This window comes from Rhinolophus sinicus, linkage group LG04 (assembly GCF_036562045.2).
Source record: "Rhinolophus sinicus isolate RSC01 linkage group LG04, ASM3656204v1, whole genome shotgun sequence".
Taxonomy (NCBI): Eukaryota; Metazoa; Chordata; class Mammalia; order Chiroptera; family Rhinolophidae; genus Rhinolophus; species Rhinolophus sinicus.
Genome location: NC_133754.1, coordinates 103838483 through 103855267, shown reverse-complemented (window position 1 = coordinate 103855267; position 16785 = coordinate 103838483). Strand labels below are relative to the sequence as shown.

The 16785-nt window shown below is 49.3% G+C and overlaps 1 protein-coding gene and 1 long non-coding RNA gene across 3 annotated transcripts in view; one reads left to right on the top strand and one right to left on the bottom strand.

Annotated features, from left to right (window-relative positions):
* The window catches only part of CRYL1 (crystallin lambda 1), a 114968-nt gene extending 101058 nt beyond the window's left edge, over positions 1-13910 (top strand). For both annotated transcript variants that reach the window (XM_019715679.2, XM_019715680.2), the window contains exons 6-8: positions 7058-7163; positions 12983-13089; positions 13347-13910. In XM_019715679.2, the coding sequence (XP_019571238.2) occupies positions 7058-7163; positions 12983-13089; positions 13347-13460 (327 nt within the window). In that variant the 3' untranslated portion in view covers positions 13461-13910. The remainder of the gene's footprint in view (positions 1-7057; positions 7164-12982; positions 13090-13346) is intronic.
* Positions 810-4142, bottom strand: LOC141571087 (uncharacterized). The gene is made up of 2 exons (XR_012495629.1): positions 4100-4142; positions 810-3978 (listed from the first exon to the last, which is right to left on the bottom strand). It is a non-coding gene; the product is annotated as an uncharacterized LOC141571087 (long non-coding RNA).
* Positions 13911-16785: the final 2875 nt, after the last annotated feature.

The window sequence follows — 16785 nt, the reverse complement described above, 5'->3', positions numbered from 1 at the left end:
CTAGAGTCATGAGCTGGCTCCCCCATTTACATAGATTTACATGTCTTTGCTTCCTACACTCTTCGCCAAGCCTTACTTCTACAGGCAACGTGGAACTGACTCCCAGCAAGAGCGGAAAGACCTGATGCAACCCACAGACCCACACTCCCTTCCAGGGAAGGTGCAAGTGTAAGACTTCAGAAAGCAGAAAAGACTAAGTGCTGCCCACTGTTACGCAAAGGCTGTGGTTGGGTTGGACAGCTGCTCAGCCTCTTGCCAACACCTGCAAGTTTTCCTGGAAGCAGGGCACCAAACATTCCTGCAGAATGACTCAGGCAAATTTTGCAAAGTTGTACAAGAATGGATTGAACACCTCATTTACCTGATGCAACAGGACACTGAGTCAGCTGTAAAACACCCGCTGTTCAGAGCCCCCATGGAGGCCGCTCAGGGCAGAGCAGATGGAAGTGGGAGGTGGATAGGTCATCAGGCTGCGGGAGCAGCCCACGCACACCGCTGACGGCCAAAGCTGTGCCTTGAAGCCTTTGGAGGCACTTTGGCCACAGCTATCAAGTCGCAGAAATGTTGCTCCTCTCCCACCTGGACACCCGCCACTAGGAATTATTCTGAGACTCCAGAGTGACTGCTCGTGCAAAGGGGTGCATGGGAGTGCTGTCATGGCAGAAAACTTGAAGCTATCTTAAAACAAAATATAATTTTTTTAAGAAGATCGACTAAATGAAATACCATGAAGCCATTAAAAATGAAAACTTGTGAAAAGCATTCTTAATAGAGACTAGACAGGAACACAGAAATTAGAGCCATTTGACTTAGGATCAGGCAAACATAGTTGGTATTTTTCCCTTGAATATTCTTTAAAATAAAGTTTTTAAATGGAAACAAAAAAAGGAAAGGGAAAGAGAGGACTTTGTGCTGACGCCAGGGACGTTCCAGAGCTCTTTAGGCCCCAGTGGTCACACCCGGGTGTGTTTTTTCTTGCTATGCTGTACTTGTAACAGTGCTTTCAGGGAGAAAAACAACAGTATCATAGAGTCTGAAAGAACGGTAAAGGTCTTGACCTTAAAAACAGCAAGAGGAATCCATCCTTTTGTGCAAATGTGAAGAAGTGTCCCATTGTTCAGCAAGCTCAGCAGTCTCTTCACCAGGTGGGGTGGGGGCGTCCTCTGGGAATAAAGTGTTTTACCAAGAGGTCTGAGCAGAGCATGGGCCCCCACTCCCAGCCCAGAAGAATGGCACAGCCCTGTCTGCCTGCCCCTCCCTCAGAGTTCCAGCCAGGCGGGCTCTGTGCCTCCGGCTCCCAGGTCACAAGCTGGGGACGGCAAAGAAGGCTGGGCTGCAAGGCTGCACAGTGTCACTGTCACTTGCAGCCACCCGTCTCTTGGGGACTCCCCTGCTATCCTTCTGTCCTCTAGTTCAGGGGCCCATTCCCTCCTGCCTCTTACTTTTCCAACTCACTGAAACCCTTGCTTTATACTCACTGATCAGTTACCTGCTGGTGATGGTAGCAGACAGGTGTTAGCATAATAGCATTTCCAATTAGTTTTTTCAGAGTTAGAATACTAGCGTAGAAGCTCTTACTTTAACACCACTAAGCAATCCCAAGCACACTAAGCAGGTTTTTAAAAATTTGAGTTATGTGTGTGATGTTTTCATTATGTTTGTCTGCTAATGGGACTGGAGGTGTCTCAGTAAATCAGCAGCTCCTTCCTGTCAATTTGTTGCCCACCAATGTGGCTGCTCAGAAAGTAACCATCCGTAAAGTAATGAGTAAATCATAAAAATGGTCTCCTTCTTGAAGACAATTGCTATTAGAAGGAGTCCTAATAAACTGATGGCAGCCCCAGTTTCCAGTGTGTGCAGTGCTCACACCCTCGCTACTCTGGCCGGAAGGAAGTCATCACACTGTGGGACCTCAGGAGAGCCCTGCGCTGCTCTCCCCCCACGGCCTCACATCATGATGTGCCTCACGTCCTCCAGATGGGTCTTTCCCCAGATGGCAGACTCTGCATTGCCCGTGAATGGCCTCAAGACTTAGCTGACCCTCTCCCCGTGGTCAGCGCTGAGCCATAGGTGTGGGATCTGAGACAGTTCCAGGACTTCTTAAAGTGCCAAGACTCTTAGGGTCCATGCAGTGCTGCCCTCTGCATCACCCTGTCTCTGAAAAGAAGGCCACTGCTAGGAAGTGGTCTGAATTTAAAGCCCATGAGAAAGCAGGTCTCAACTGATTTGGTGGATGGTCCTGGTGCAGATGGTCTGCTCCAAAGGCCCTGCAGTCCCCATGGGTGTCCTGGCTCAGGTCGTGCCCAGTAAAATGGTGGAGCTAAGGAGAACAACAGACATGATGGATCCATGGTGGCTTAGGGAAACTTGATGGGGTGAGAGAGTGGGAGGAGTTAGAACCATGAGGATTCCTTAACGTCCTCTGTGATGAGCTTGCTGCCACAGACAAACTGATCCCGGGCTTTGGAAGGCAAGAAAGACAGAGGCCAGGTGGCACAGGAACAGTGGATCCCGGAGGTGTGTGCGAGGCGGCAGGTGAATGCACACCACGCACTAAGGCATGGGAGATGGTTCCTTCTCTCTCATCAGTACCATGTCTGCGCGTATTTCCAGGAGGTAGAATAAATAATGCAGAAATGGCAGGAAAACATCTTAGGAAAAGTTTTGCAGGGTGAATTTTGACCTGGTGAGAAAGGAAAAAGAAAGGCACGGTCAGCTAGGGTACGTGGACATGGCCTTGGGAAGACTCTGTACACTGTACCTGAACTTGAGCAGACGAACACAAAAGGAGCGACAGACCACGGGGCAGGCGAAGATGTGGCAGGACCCACGGGGGACCCGTGGGGATTGGGAAGTGAGAGGAAATGGCCTTCCTGCAGAGCATGGGGTGAAGCAGGAGGAGGTGTCCAGGCTGGTCTGTAAAGGGAGGCCTGAGCCAGGAATGCCACGGGGGAGCAGAGGTGGCATCACTTCTGGGAGGACGTGAGGCTCAGGACAGGGTGAGGCAAAGATGCTCAGACATCCTCAGAGCTCAGTGGGCAGGGCTGCGAGAGGCCAGCTCTTTTTAACCACGAGGAGACTCACTCAGACACTTTATACATTATTTCTTCAATAAAAGACAAGCACTAAACGCTTATGTTTAAACGTTAAAATCCCCGTAACATGTAGAAAGTCCTACAGCTGGAGGTGTGATTGGAGGCAGGAGCTTGCAGCTTTCTTGGCTCCTTTAACTTGACGTCCTGGCCCGGCGCACTACGTGACTCTTCTTGCCAAGTACGCGGATTCGCCAGTGTCTGTGCTGTAACATTCACTCAGGCCTCAGCTTCTTCCTGCTGGACACACTCCAGGGTGGCCGGAGCCTGAAGCAGTGTTCAGTGTCTCCAACATCTTCCCTCCAAAGAAAAACTTCTGGGCAGTTGAGCTTATATGCCATTCTGGACTAAGGACTGGAAAGCCGGAGTCTGGGACTTCAAAGGGAGACGAGAAAGAGCAAACGTGTGGTCAGCAAAATCTTGCCGGGCCCCAGAAACAGTGGGACTCAGAGAGGAGTCCAGCAAATGCTTCTGCAGGTTCCTCTGTGCCTGCCACTTAATTCACAGGTGCTAAGATGAAAAGCCAAAGTCCCCTTCCTGAAGCAGGTGTGTCTATCTGAAGTCACTTAGCAGATGGAGGGGGATGGTCAAGGGCTCTTTCTGAGTATTTTGTTTTTTAAAAATAATCAGTGCCCCAAAGGCACACTTCGGGCTGCCAAACTCCACTCCCCTCCGTGGAATGGGGCTCAGGAGCAAAATGAATCATCTGGAGTTTAGAATATACTAATCACGAACCTTTAGTTCAGTGCTGAGTGCAGCAGGAATAAAGCCGACTGTTTGCTTCAGTGACGTGAAATCCTGATCAGCAAGCATCTCAGCCGTAAGTGTATGGCTGTTTCTTTTCTCTGGATTTAGCTTCTGGATCAAAACTCAAGCTTTCAAAAATCTGCTTCAGAAAACCCAAATGAGGCAAAAAGAAGGAGTTCGGAAGAGAAGATACTACAACGTTTTCCCCTTTTAACCTGTTCAGCTAATGAACTGTCGCTGATAAAGCAGGCAGCCCTTACATGGAGGAACAGGAGGGAGAGGACAACCTTCGGGAACTGGGAGGCGGTGTGTGGCATGGCCCGGACAGTCCCTCAGGCTTTATGTAGCCGAGGTCACTGTAACCTCACACGATGTGTACAAATCAAAAGCCCTGGGGTGGCTCCCTTTCTGGCTGTTTTGAAATCCTTTTGAAGTCAGCCCTAAAAGTACTAAACACAGTTATAAAAGAGCCAAGGCAAACAGTGTCGCAAGTGGAGGATGGCTTCCATATGTGCACCCCTCACTGTTTGAGCACTGTCATGAAAACTCCAGGCTCTGGAATGTTGGCCTGGAGGCCAGGGATGAGGGAGAGCCGGCAGGGCCCCTGCCTGGCTGCCTTTCCTAGCATTCCGGAGCCCGTGGGGGTGCAGGGTGCCACAGGAGATGCCTGGAGGCAGCCTGGAGAGGGAACCAGAAACCACCCTTCCTGCCCTGAGAGCCTGGTGAAGAGGGTGAGAAGGGCGGGGCTGCCCTGTGCTTCAGAGTTGCTTTCTTGGATTCTGGGCACTGCCCTGAGCTTTGTGTATTATTTCCTCCTGTTGCTGCCCCTCCCCCGGTCAGCTTTGCTATCAGAAGTGAAAGAAGTTGAAACTTGTCAGCATTCAAGTAAACTGAATAACTTGCTGAATAAGTGAACGCATGGTAGGATGATTTAGAACTAATAAGAAACCCAGTGACATACCATAATAGCCCTTACAGATTGGCCAGTTTGCAAGCAGGACGCTACCAAGTTTTGGCGAGTATGTGGAGTGATTGGAATGCACACGCACTGCGGGAGGCGGTGCACGTGTGTGCAGCCACTTTGGGAAGCAGCTCTGTGTTAGCGCACAGGCTGGAGAAGCCAGTGCTCGGGACAGCAGCTCTGTTCATGGCCAGGCGCCCCGGGAGCCATGAGCAAGAATGTTCTCTGCAGCCCTGTTCACAGTAGCTGCAAACTAGCAAGAACCCAGATGTTCATGCACAGTAGGATGGATGGGTCAGCTCTGGTTTTCACACATTGGTGAGAATGGGCAGACCACAGCTCTGCACAACACAGGTGGACACTGAAGGCATAGGACCAAGTCACACAAGGGTGCACAGTGTGGGTCCGTTTGAAGAAGACGGAAATAGGTAAAAATCAACCTCTGTTGTTTAGGAATATAAACATAGATGGCAAGTCTTACGAGAAGTGGTTATTACAGAAGTCAGGTGTTTGTCTTTGGGAAGGATGTGAGCAGGAAGGGGGGCACAGTGGTGGTTGGGAGTGTCGCTCTGTAATTATTCTCTATACCATATGTTTCTGGTTTGTGGACGTCTTAGTTTCTCTCTCTGACATACAAACACAACTAGATGGAAAGTGGTTCCCTCATCCCACCTACTTCACACTTGCCCCTCGCGTGCACCTTTCTTTGTCTTCTTGGTTCTTGGGCTCCAGCCCCTCCCCAACCCCCCCACCCCCAGGTCACCACGGGAAGTGCAGACACCCAGATGGCTCTGAGAGGGCTAGTGTTTCTCCTTCCACAGCTGGGCTGCAGGTAATGCAGTCTGAGGGTGCAAATCCCCTTTCTCTCCACCTCTTGGGTGACTTTGAAGTCTGGGACAGAGAGAAGTCACCGGGGCGGGAGGAGGCCGGACAGCAGGGGGAGCTCAGTCTCCAGTTCCTGAGCGGGAAGGGCCTGTCCCAGCTCCCCCCAACTCCACCCCAGGGCCATCTGGGGGGCAAAGCGTTCCTCCCTGTTGGCCACGGCCATGGTGCACCTGCGATGACAGCCCCCCACACAGACGCCCTCAGCCCTCAGACAGGACAGGTAAAGGCTTTGCTCTGTCACCCACAGTAACAGGTAGTGCTGGGTGGACCACGTGCCTGAGCCTGTTGTTGGGAGCTGGATGGGTGCCGTGTGTGTGTGTGTGTGTGTGTGTGTGTGTGTGTGCCCTGGGGGTAGGGGCAGAGCTGAGATGTCCACAGCTGAGGCCTACCGGTGGCAGAGGTGTCAGCCACAGCAGCACATTTAGTGGCCTCTTACGGAGGGACAGTGCTGTCTCTACCCCAGGCTGCTCTATTTGTGAAGGAAACCATGCAGAAAATAAGATCTGGAGATTTCACAATAATTCTACCGTCTGACTAGTGAGGACTTAGGGGGAAATATGACGACGTGCCCACATCTGTCTTCCTGACAGCTGATGGCCAAGGTGACAGTATCCTCAGATGGAAAGTGCACTGTCAGTGAAGGGGCCAGTCATGCAAGCATTTCTGATGCACCCCTGCTCCTTCCACAAGGATGTGATGAGGAGGCCGCTTGACGGACAGGCCAGGCCATGCAAATGGCCAATTTGACATGCAACCTAAACACATAATAACTTGCCTCTTGCTTTACAGTTCACATTTGCAGAAGATTCTAGGGCCCCACCTTTGCAAACAACACCCAGTTCTAAGCTGCATTTCATCAGAGAATATCATTCTTTACAAACTCATTAAAAGCTGAACAAGGCCAGGCTTGCAGGCAGGCCCAGCCTGGAAGAAAGTTTGCAGTTCTTTTGATGGCTCCAGTCTTCCTGCCTCAGATCTTAGCAGGAGTGTAGAAAACCCTTGTTGCCCTTTTCCTTCAGTACCCCGTTTATTTCTTCCCTTCTCTCGTCCTGTCCCTGGGCTCTAAAGCTGCGAGTGGGACACAGGTTGTGGGTGGAGAAGGGACGACAGTGGAAGTGGGCAGAGTAAGGGAGACGGCTTTCCTTCAAGCTCAGGTTGATTAAAGCTATGGAAAAAGCAAATTGGTATTGGACATTTCACAAAATAGTGTCTTTTCAGGGTCCATTCTTACATTGTCATTGTCAGGCAAAATTTGATGAAAACACAGTGCTTGGAGAGTATTTTGGAATCCTGCTGCGGTTAATGAAAGTGACAGTAACAAAATGGTCTTTCCAGAGGCCTCATCTGTGTGCTGCCTCTTTTCTCCTTTTAGGATGGAATAATGTCTCCGAGCGACCTGGACCTTGTCATGTCAGATGGGCTGGGCCTGCGGTATGCCTTCATGGGCCCCCTGGAAACTATGCATCTCAATGCAGAAGGTAGGCTTTGGTCCACAGGGGCTCGGGTGGGAATTCTGTGCTATCCACTGTTTTCAAGGGTTTGTAAACAGTCAAATGTCACCTTTTCTTACAACTGAATAGAAACGGTATCAGGCACAGGAGACAGTGGCCAGCCCTGGTTGCTCACAGGTAGGACAGGTGGGGGCTGGGACAACCGCTCTGTCCTAGGATGTAAGTCACATGACTTCCACGGACTTCAGGGCTCCGTGTGAAACAGCACACAGGTAAGGGCCAGGAGGAGAGGTAGGTAAGGTTATGGAGACCTTGCTGCATGTCACCAGCCTGAGAGGAGATAAGGTGGTATTTTCCTGAGAAAGATGCTGAAATTAGTTACAAAGGCAAGAAAACCAAGGTAGGGAGGTAACCATCTGAGCGTCTGCTGGACGTTCCTTCTGCCTAAACCCGGACAGCTTCCCAGTGTGGTTTGCTGAGCTGAAGGCCGAGAAGAAAGGGCTTCTGCAGGACGGGGGGCCTGGGCCAGCCACCTGCCTGGGAGCCACTTCAAAGGGTGGGGGATGTAGGCACGGGCCCAGGACCTGGTGACTGAGAGAAGGATCATTTGAGAAGGGTGATAAGCTTCCAAGAATGAAATTGTCCTCCAGATTTTAAGTGATTCAAATAGAAGACGTCATTTGAAAAACAAGCAATAAAACCTACACCAAATAAAAACAAAATAAATTTTAAAAAACCACGTATAACAATCTGGGGAAATGTCACCTACATAGTGTTACAATGGCTGTCGCTTGGTATTGAAATTATAAGTCACTTTTATTACCTTTTTACTTTTCTGTGTTGTCATCAATTTCTACAATTGTATAATATTTTGGTAATTATATTATTAACTTGTAAAACATATGCAGAAAGAGAAAAGAAATATTGTAGTCAGCTCCGTGGTCTATATTTAACAAAACCATCAAGAAACGAGCTGACCAGAAGTCACCAGAATAGTGTGTGTGTGTCTTCTCTGTCCAGGTGTTTCGTGGGGCTGGAACCAGAATGAAAGACTGGGAATGACAGGCAGGCGTGAGGTCAGGAAGAACTTTCTAGTACCTGGAGCTGCTATGGCGGGAGAGGCCATGCTGGGAGTGGGTCACTGAGCTGCTGGAGGTTGGAGGTTTGGCTATTGATAGGAGACTCACAGTGAGGTCAGAGTAGGTGACCTCTGGGGGTCTGCCTTCGATTTTATAATCCCGTGAGGTAACACTCAGTCAATTTTCACCCCAGTAATTAATGAAAAATAATTTCTACTGGGTGATTGCAGGCAGTCTTACCAGATGTGTTCTTGCACTCCGTGCACACTTGGGGCCTTGACTGGGTTGGCTGCGTGTCATGCAGATGTGGTTCAGTAAGTGACTTGATTCTTCTTCACACTGAGCTGAGGGCATCGGCAGGGAGCGGGGACTCCCACCTGGCACCCACATGGCAGCATAACAGTTGAACACAGGAGGACAATGCAAGGAAAGACACCCTCGTAAAAGGGAAACAGGAGTTGTGAGGCATCGTTAAAATAATGTCTAGGGTAATTTCACATGTTTTTTCCAACCAGGACCTTAAAAGTGATGAACATATCTAAGCATTTGAAATGTTGGAGTTATGTAGACGCTGCTGGGTAAACACCACCATGTTTTTCTTTGTCTTCATTTCTTTTTTTTTTTTCTTGAGAAAACTAAGATAATTCAGGTATCACAAGAAATCGATAGGGAGAGAGCTGAGAACCACTTTGACTTGGAAACAAATAGAAACAGAAGCCGATGATACCAGAAACTCGGGAATCAAACAGAGGGGCAGACAGGAAGGAGGCTCATAACAAATTTTCAAACAAAGCAGATATGATAAGAAAACCTAATTGGCTCGGTATGATAATGGTGGACGGATGTAGTTTTCAACTTCAGAGCATTCCAAGGAGCAGCGCGAGACAGTTCCAAGGTCAGGCCCAGCACCGATGCAAATGCTCACTGGCCTCCAGTGTCACCCAGAATATATCAGCACTGGAGCTGGGAGACCATCTCGTTTCTGATGTTGTTTTTGTAAAGCTAGCATCTGAGCTTAAGGCTACTTATTAGTCTTCAAAGCTACAGTTTATCTAGAAGTGGTAAAGCTATTTTATGATCTGTTTTAATCTAATAAAATAGCACCTGAAAAACCAGGAGGCCAGCGTGCTTACTTTGCCTTCCGGCTACTTTACAAAAGCAACACCCACGAAGGACAAGTTTTCAGAAGGGTGGATCTAGGCAGTGGAGCCAGTTGGCCTGGGTCCCTACCTGACTTACAGGCTAAATAGCCTCATGCCAGTTGGTTCTGTGCACCTCAGTTTCCCCATCTGTAAAATGGGGCAGCCATAGTAACTACCTCATGGGGAGTGTGACAATTAAACCAGATGGAGACACCTAGCTGGATGGCGGACAAACATTATGTCTGTAATAAATGTTATATTTAAACAGACTTTTGTCTTGTTTAATTCCCTAGGCTCCTAGTTTATTTTTCAATTTTCCCCCCAATATATACAAGTACATAAGAGAGAAATACAGAACAAATACAGATTAGGACATTCTTGCTGTGGAATAGTGAAATCTGAATACTTTACCTCTTTGGTTATTTCCTTGCTAAGCTTTTAGACTAGTCGGTCAGAAGAGAGGACAGGTCCCCAATACGCTGGCAGCCTCCTGGGTTCAGTCTGACCTGGGAAATGACTTTGTCTCGGACCCTGGGAATCATATCCAGTTGAAAGAATGTCCACCACCTGGCCTCTCAGAATTTCCTGTGTGTAGATGTTTGTCTTTTTCTTTTTTAATCGGAATGCCTACTTGGCGGGTCTGGTTCATTTATGTGGAGCTCTGATTTGCAGTGAAACAGGTAAGCTGATGGGGCTGGTCCTGTCGTTTTCTGTCTCCACCTGCATCCCTGTCCAGTGAGCTCTAGCTCAGGTGGGAATTAGATAATGTCGCCCTGTGCTTTGGGGCCTAATAAGTTCTGTGAAACCCTGTCTCTTAAAAGCAGGTGGATTCCCACAGGTGTGGGTTCACACGCTTGTGAAAACAAGACTCCTGTGGTGTGGGTGGCAATTAGGTCTCTCCAAGAAACAACACTCGGGCGCACCCTAGCAGCTTCTTCCATGGGTGACAGCGGGCCGCATGCTGGGTGCCTGCTCCATAAATGCAAACGGGGGGATGGATCCCTGTGGACCCATAGCCTTGGGTTGGGCTGACAAGAAAGCACTCTCACCTCCAGGGTTTTAAGCTGAAGAATGACAAATCAGCAGGAGAAGCTAAAGCTGTTCCCATGAGAGCCAGCTCTTTCTTCCATGTTTTCTTATTCTGTATAAGCATCTCTTAAGAAACTAGGTTCAGAGTCTTCTGAAAAGCTAAGCTCTCTGAAAGCACCTGGAAATACCTGGTTGAACAGAATAGAAGGCGTGGGAGCATAGAAGAAAGATGGGAGGCCCACTTCCATAGTAACGCAGAGGACAGACAGGCTACTGGGGCTAAAGGTAAAGTGGGCTTTTCTTCCCATTCCCACTGAAATGTGTATTCTAGAACAATGCCCACTCTATCCTCCTTTTATACTTCTCTGATGGAAGGGGGCATGCGGCAAATAACAGTAATGGTAATGAATTTGCTGGGACATTGCTAAGTCACTGTGAGCTTGGACTTGGAGCTATTGGGAGAGCTGTCCTGAGGGTGTCAGGTTCTCTACTGGTGAGGTGGCGGGGTCTGCACACACTGGCGATGTGGCTTCTTACTGTCACCACACACACGGGGCTGGTCACCCCAGGAGCCTGAGTGCATGATATACTGCAAAAACTGAAGTTTTAATTGGCTTCCTGAATAAGTGGGGTGGGGGGGACATTACAAATGGTATTATAAAGGGTTTCACCGTGTTTTATTCTATCTTGAGGAAATAAATGCCCTTTTAAAGCTGCACATTGTATAAAAGGCAGTAGGGGAAAAAGTTATGGAACGCCCCTGGGAGATTCACGTGGCTTCACAGGCACAGTGAAAGGTGAACGTTTGTTCAGAAAAGGTGAAGTCATGCAGAGGTGAACCTGGTCCATGAATCGCATCCATGGCTCATGGCTGCTCCCCGTGGAGAGGCGTTGTGGAGCTTCTGTGTTCCCACAGGTGGGATACTGCTGAGCCGTCAGTCAGTATCTTTCCAACTTATTTGATTCTTGTGTCTCTGCTTCCCAGAAAGGAATACACTGTATTTGTGTCTAGATTTTATCACCTTTTGTTTGAATAAATACACACATAGACAAAGTGAAGGAAATATTTCATTTCCAGAAGGAAATAAATGTGTAGGTTGTTTTCTGTGCTCTGGAAATGCTGAGCTGTATAAGGGAGCTAGCCAGTGCTGGAACCGTTAGGGAGCCTTCCAGAATCCTGAACTGTCAGGTTATACTTGTGTTAAATGAGTGAAACCCCTTATTTTAAAAAGAGTGTGCCCACCACTTAAATTGTAGGTGCTAGTGTCAGACAAGTTGGTATATTTGAATTTTTTACCTTTCCAAACCATTCCTCTCCTGAAAGCAAATTGGATTAGCACACTGAAAGAAGACGGGAGGCAAATCACATTGCAGTTCAGGGAATTCAGGCTTTTACGTCCGTGTGGCTCCACCAAAACTAAACCCCAAAAAAGTTCTGTTTTGTTTAAAGACTACCTGGTGGTGAAGATCTTTATTTTAATTAATCACACGCAATATTTGGGGTCGGGGGTGAGAGCCAAGCTCAGGGGTATGCGCAAATCCTGCCGTCCGTTTGTTCCCGTGTTACCTTTTCGCCTGACCGACCAGCCTCCGAGGCTTTCTGGTCATGACCAGTGCTGGAACTGGGCCAAAGTAGGCACAGCGGGCTTCTCAGCCTGTATCCTCGGTGGGCCCAGGACTTAGAGACGGCTCCCCTGCATGCACCCAGGGCTGGCCTCTGATCTGACTTGTCCCCATGCATGCCTGCCCTGGCCCAGCCTCACTGCCTCCCAGGAGGGGAGGGTAAGAGGGGAGTGGGTCCTGGCTGGCCTGCCCCATGGCCGGGGTTGACGCGTCCTGGAGGAGAAAGCCGACTGTGTCCCTCTGTGCACGTCTGATGCTCAGCCAGGATCTTGGCTTCAGCCCATGTCCCACAGCTGCTTCTGGTCACTGTGACTGTGTTTCTCCCTCCCCTCTCCCGTCAGGATGAGCCTCTACGTCATGGGTTTCTCCATTAAAATCCCAAGGCCTGATCTCAGCATCCGACAAAGGGGTTGGGTTCCCCAGGGCCCGGAAGCCTTCAGAGAGCAGTGCAGCTGGGGCTTGGGTGACGGGGCTGTCCTCGGCTGGCCAGACTCCAAGCCTGCATTAAAGAACCTGCCGCCTTGTAGACACCCGATCAAGTGGTAACTGGAAGTCAGGGAACAAGAGATTTCAGTGAACTGTGATACTGTGCTTCTTAGAAAATGCACTTAAAGCCATTTACACAAGTAGCTCACAGGTACAGTGTTGTAGGTAACTTTTTGGGGACAGTAGAACTTAAATGTGTGAATGTCCCTTGAGACGCGCTGAGGAGGTGGAATGGCAGGCCTGAGGGTCCCCTGCCGTTTGGGATACTGAGAGCTGAGAGAAGCTGGACGAGTGACTGGTGGTGAAGACCCTCAGTCCCCAGGGCCAGCCAACTGGGTGCACTGCCCACCTCCACCCTCTCTTCACCCACAGGGAGAAAGGGATTTTAGTTCATCTGATCCAGGGCAAGCCCCTGAATGGATGCCTCAGCTGGGAGCTGTGTCACATCCTCGCTGACATTGTGACTCTTGTGTTCATGTGGTTTCAGGTATGCTAAGCTACTGCAACAGATACGGTGAAGGCATGAAACGTGTCCTCAAGACTTTCGGACCCATTCCAGAGTTTTCCGGGTCCACGGTTGAAAAGGTTCACCAGGTACGTGGATTCCCGCAGAGAGCTGTGTGGGCCGAGCGGGCGCTCTGTGCAAGGGATGTTGGTTTGCAGCTGGCACCCGTTGTCTTTGGCCCTATGGCCCCTCTCGTCTGACTTGCCATCCATGGTTCTGTCTGGTCCTAGGACTCTTGACTTGTCTCTGAGGACCTGTTGTCTCTGAATTCAGAAACCTCGTGGTCACTTCATGCTTCTTCTCTGTTCTTCTCATCTCTTCTTTTCTCTGCTTCCCATGTTCCCAGGCCATGTGTGCGAAAGTCCCAGACGACCCTGAGCACTTAGCTGCCAGAAGGCAGTGGAGGGACACGTGCCTCATGAGACTTGCCAGACTGAAAAGTCAGATGCCGTCCCAGTGATGTTCCTGTGATGCTGTCACTCCCCTTTCTGGAAGTCCTCGTAGATGGAATACAAGAACGTAATCATGTCGCTCTAAGCAGTGGGGGCCACAGAGATGCATAGCATGTGCATCCTGAGCTCGGTCTCCTCCTGTTAGCAGTGGCCTAGCCACTTCTGATCGTGCCCGTGTCATGGGTGTCACCATGGCTCTCGGGATCTGTGGGCAGATTTCCTGCCCCCGGGCAAGCAAATCTTGTGAAGAGTTTCACCTTTTATCTTCAGTGTGATTACACAGCCTACATTGTATAGCCAATAATTGTCATTTCAAATCATTTTAATCTGTAGTAAAATATTTTTATAATTATTTTCTAATCCCTTTCTGAGTACTTTGTGGTCCTGCATTTATGAGGCAACTACCTTCATTTTGTTAGTGCTTATTCTGAATAAAAGTTTTTGATTCCATAAAGACATCCTTTTTCTTCTGATCTCTCTGAGAATGATAGGGCCTGATCCTGACGATCGATACAATTTAGAGTGACCGTGATGGATGAGTAACGAGCAAATACTGTGTTCTGGGTCCTTCGTCTGTCATTCAGTAAAAACTCACCCATTTGGCCCAGTGTTTCCCAAAGCAGATTGCACAGTGGCCTGAGGCTCTGTGGTCAGCCGTGTTTGGGGAGCTCCACGGAATGCCTGCCCTTGGCCAGTCACATCTGTAGGAACCGAAGGCTCCAAGTTCTGCAGTAAAGATACCTGTTTAACTTTACCCAACACCCCATCTCTTCTTTGACATGGAGTCTGTTCTGAGAACTAGTTCCCCAAATCCTCGGGGAATGAGTGGGGAAGTTGCTCCACGCCGTGGGGCCAGCACATCACAATAACCGATCACTGAGTGCCGCTGTGGAGCCCCTGACAACTCCCAGCCCCATGACACTCCAGCCTTTCGATTTTAGGTAACCAGTGCCCCAACCTCACCCTCAGGGCCGAGGCTGCACTGGTATGGAAGCAGGGGAAGTGGCAATTCCAGCAAAGTGTCACATACGCTCACGTGCCACGTGTGTTGTACTCCAACATCCAATGAGCCGCCCTGACGACCTCAGGCGTCTCCCACGTGACCTCTGCCTTTCAGAAGTTTACTGTAAGACAACAAAATGTTAAAGTAGGGCAGTGCTCTGGAGGGTCACATTCACAGGCGGTCACTACGGCCTGTCCCTGGGTGTGCCTGGAAGACCTCACAGGCTCCTCCTGTGACTAGTCAGCCAGCCCTCCTGGCTGAGGGAGCAGAGTGGGGAAGGGTGCCGGGCGCCCTGACGGGCCTGGCTTGCTGCGGCCTGAAAGAGGGCACTGTGGAGGGGAGGCTGGAGCTGGGGCAGATCCAGACGGAGAGCCCAACAGGTCTCGGTCACAAGTACCAGTCAGATTAGGATTTCAGAATGTCCCTTCTGACACGGGACTGAGTGGGATGCAGAGCCAGCTGTGGTGACATGGGGCTGGTGCATGAGTGCAGCAAGCATCCTGAGTGCAGGACCCAGTTATCGGGTGGCCCCAGTGATTTAGTGGCCTGAGGAGGGCAATATCAGAGCCACCAGAGTGTCAGCGGAGGAAACAGCCCAGACAGTGAAGCCATGTTACAAGATACAGGAACTGGGGCCGGTGGGGGGGGGGGGGTTTACAAGTCCCAGATATTGAACATCACTGAAAGGATAATGTGTCACCTCACAGGGAAGTTGTCAGCCGTGACAGGATCCTTCATCTGATTAAGTTTAGATGATCCTTAAACTCGGTGACTCGGTCCCTCCCTCCGTGACCTGCTGAGCAGCCGTTTCTCTGGGCCACAGTCAAGCCCTTGCTTTCCCCGACAGCTCCTGGCCCCTGCTGCTAACACACTCCACCTGTCTTCTCAAAGTCACTGCACTGTGCACACTGCCTGCCTCATTCCTTCTCTTAGGAGCCCGCGACGCCTGCCCACAGTCCCAGGACCCAGGTTGGGGGTCACTGATATGAAGATGACTGGCTGGGGGACATGGGGTATTGGTGGATGTCACACACATGTGGCTTATTGGTTCCCTGGCATCGATGAGCCACAGGGGTGCCAAAAGGAGTGGCCATGCGAGGCTGACAGGTGAGTGGGAGAGCAAGGCAGGCATGTCCTGGTGTACCCTGTGGTGTGGGCAGGGAAGACAGAGTGGGGACCGTTTGGGACCACATTCATGTATATGTTTAAATTCTGTCTCCCCACTCTTGCTGTGAGGAATTTTTGTATGGATGTCGGGTCCATTCGGACACATGACAGCAGAAATGCTTCTCGGTTTTGCTTGTAGCCATCACAGTGAGGCAGAGTCAGCACAAGTGATGGGCCAAGAGGGTGCCAGAAGGCCAGTGTTTGGAGTCTCATCTGAAGACTAAAGAAACGAGATCTGTCACGCTGACAATAGCAGAGAGCCTATGTGTGTCTCTGGGCCCAGAGGCAGGAAGACAGTGATGGAAATCACTGGAGAGAGAGTGGGTCCAACAGGGAGGAAAAGGGAGGGCCAGGTATATGAAGACCCCTTGGAGAATCGCGTGGACGCACAGTAAGCAGCCTCAGTGCATGGGCGTGAGTCCCCACAGACAGGGCTGCTGCCTTCAGTCTGGATGAAGTGAGAAGGTCCACCTTGCATAAGAAAAGCCCCCATAGGTTATTAGTTAACCTTGAAACTGAATGATTCTCTAACACACGGAGCTGTGAGAACTGTTTCTGACATGATGTAGGAAAACATGAGTCCTCTGAGCTAGGCATTCTCCCAAGTGGTACTGTGCTTAATCCAAGAAATCCTTTAGAAAAAGGCTTATTCCACTCGAATACTCTCTGCAGCTGAGCAAACTGCTCCTTTCTGAGAACGTCAGGAAGACGTGTAACTTCAGGCAGGTGGTGACATTTCATCCAATTTCACCAGTAGTTGGAGATCTTTTCATGATATATGTATAACATATTCCCTCTCACTGTAATATGTATAAATATATATATATATAACTCTCTATATAATATATAACTATATATAACATATCCTCTTTCTGTAATGTGTACAAATATATATAAAACTATAATATATATTATATAACTATATATAACATTTTCTACATATAAATATATTTTATATATTACATTTATTTTACATTGAGTATTATATATAGATTTTTATATATTTATAAATTTATAAATATATATAAACTATTATATATAACATTCTCTGAAATACGTATACAGTGGTACCTCGGTTTTCGAACGTGATCCACGAGTGCTGAAACGTTCGAAAACAGCCAACAGGCCTCAGGATCTTCCGCTCAGCGGAAGCCGTGTGACAT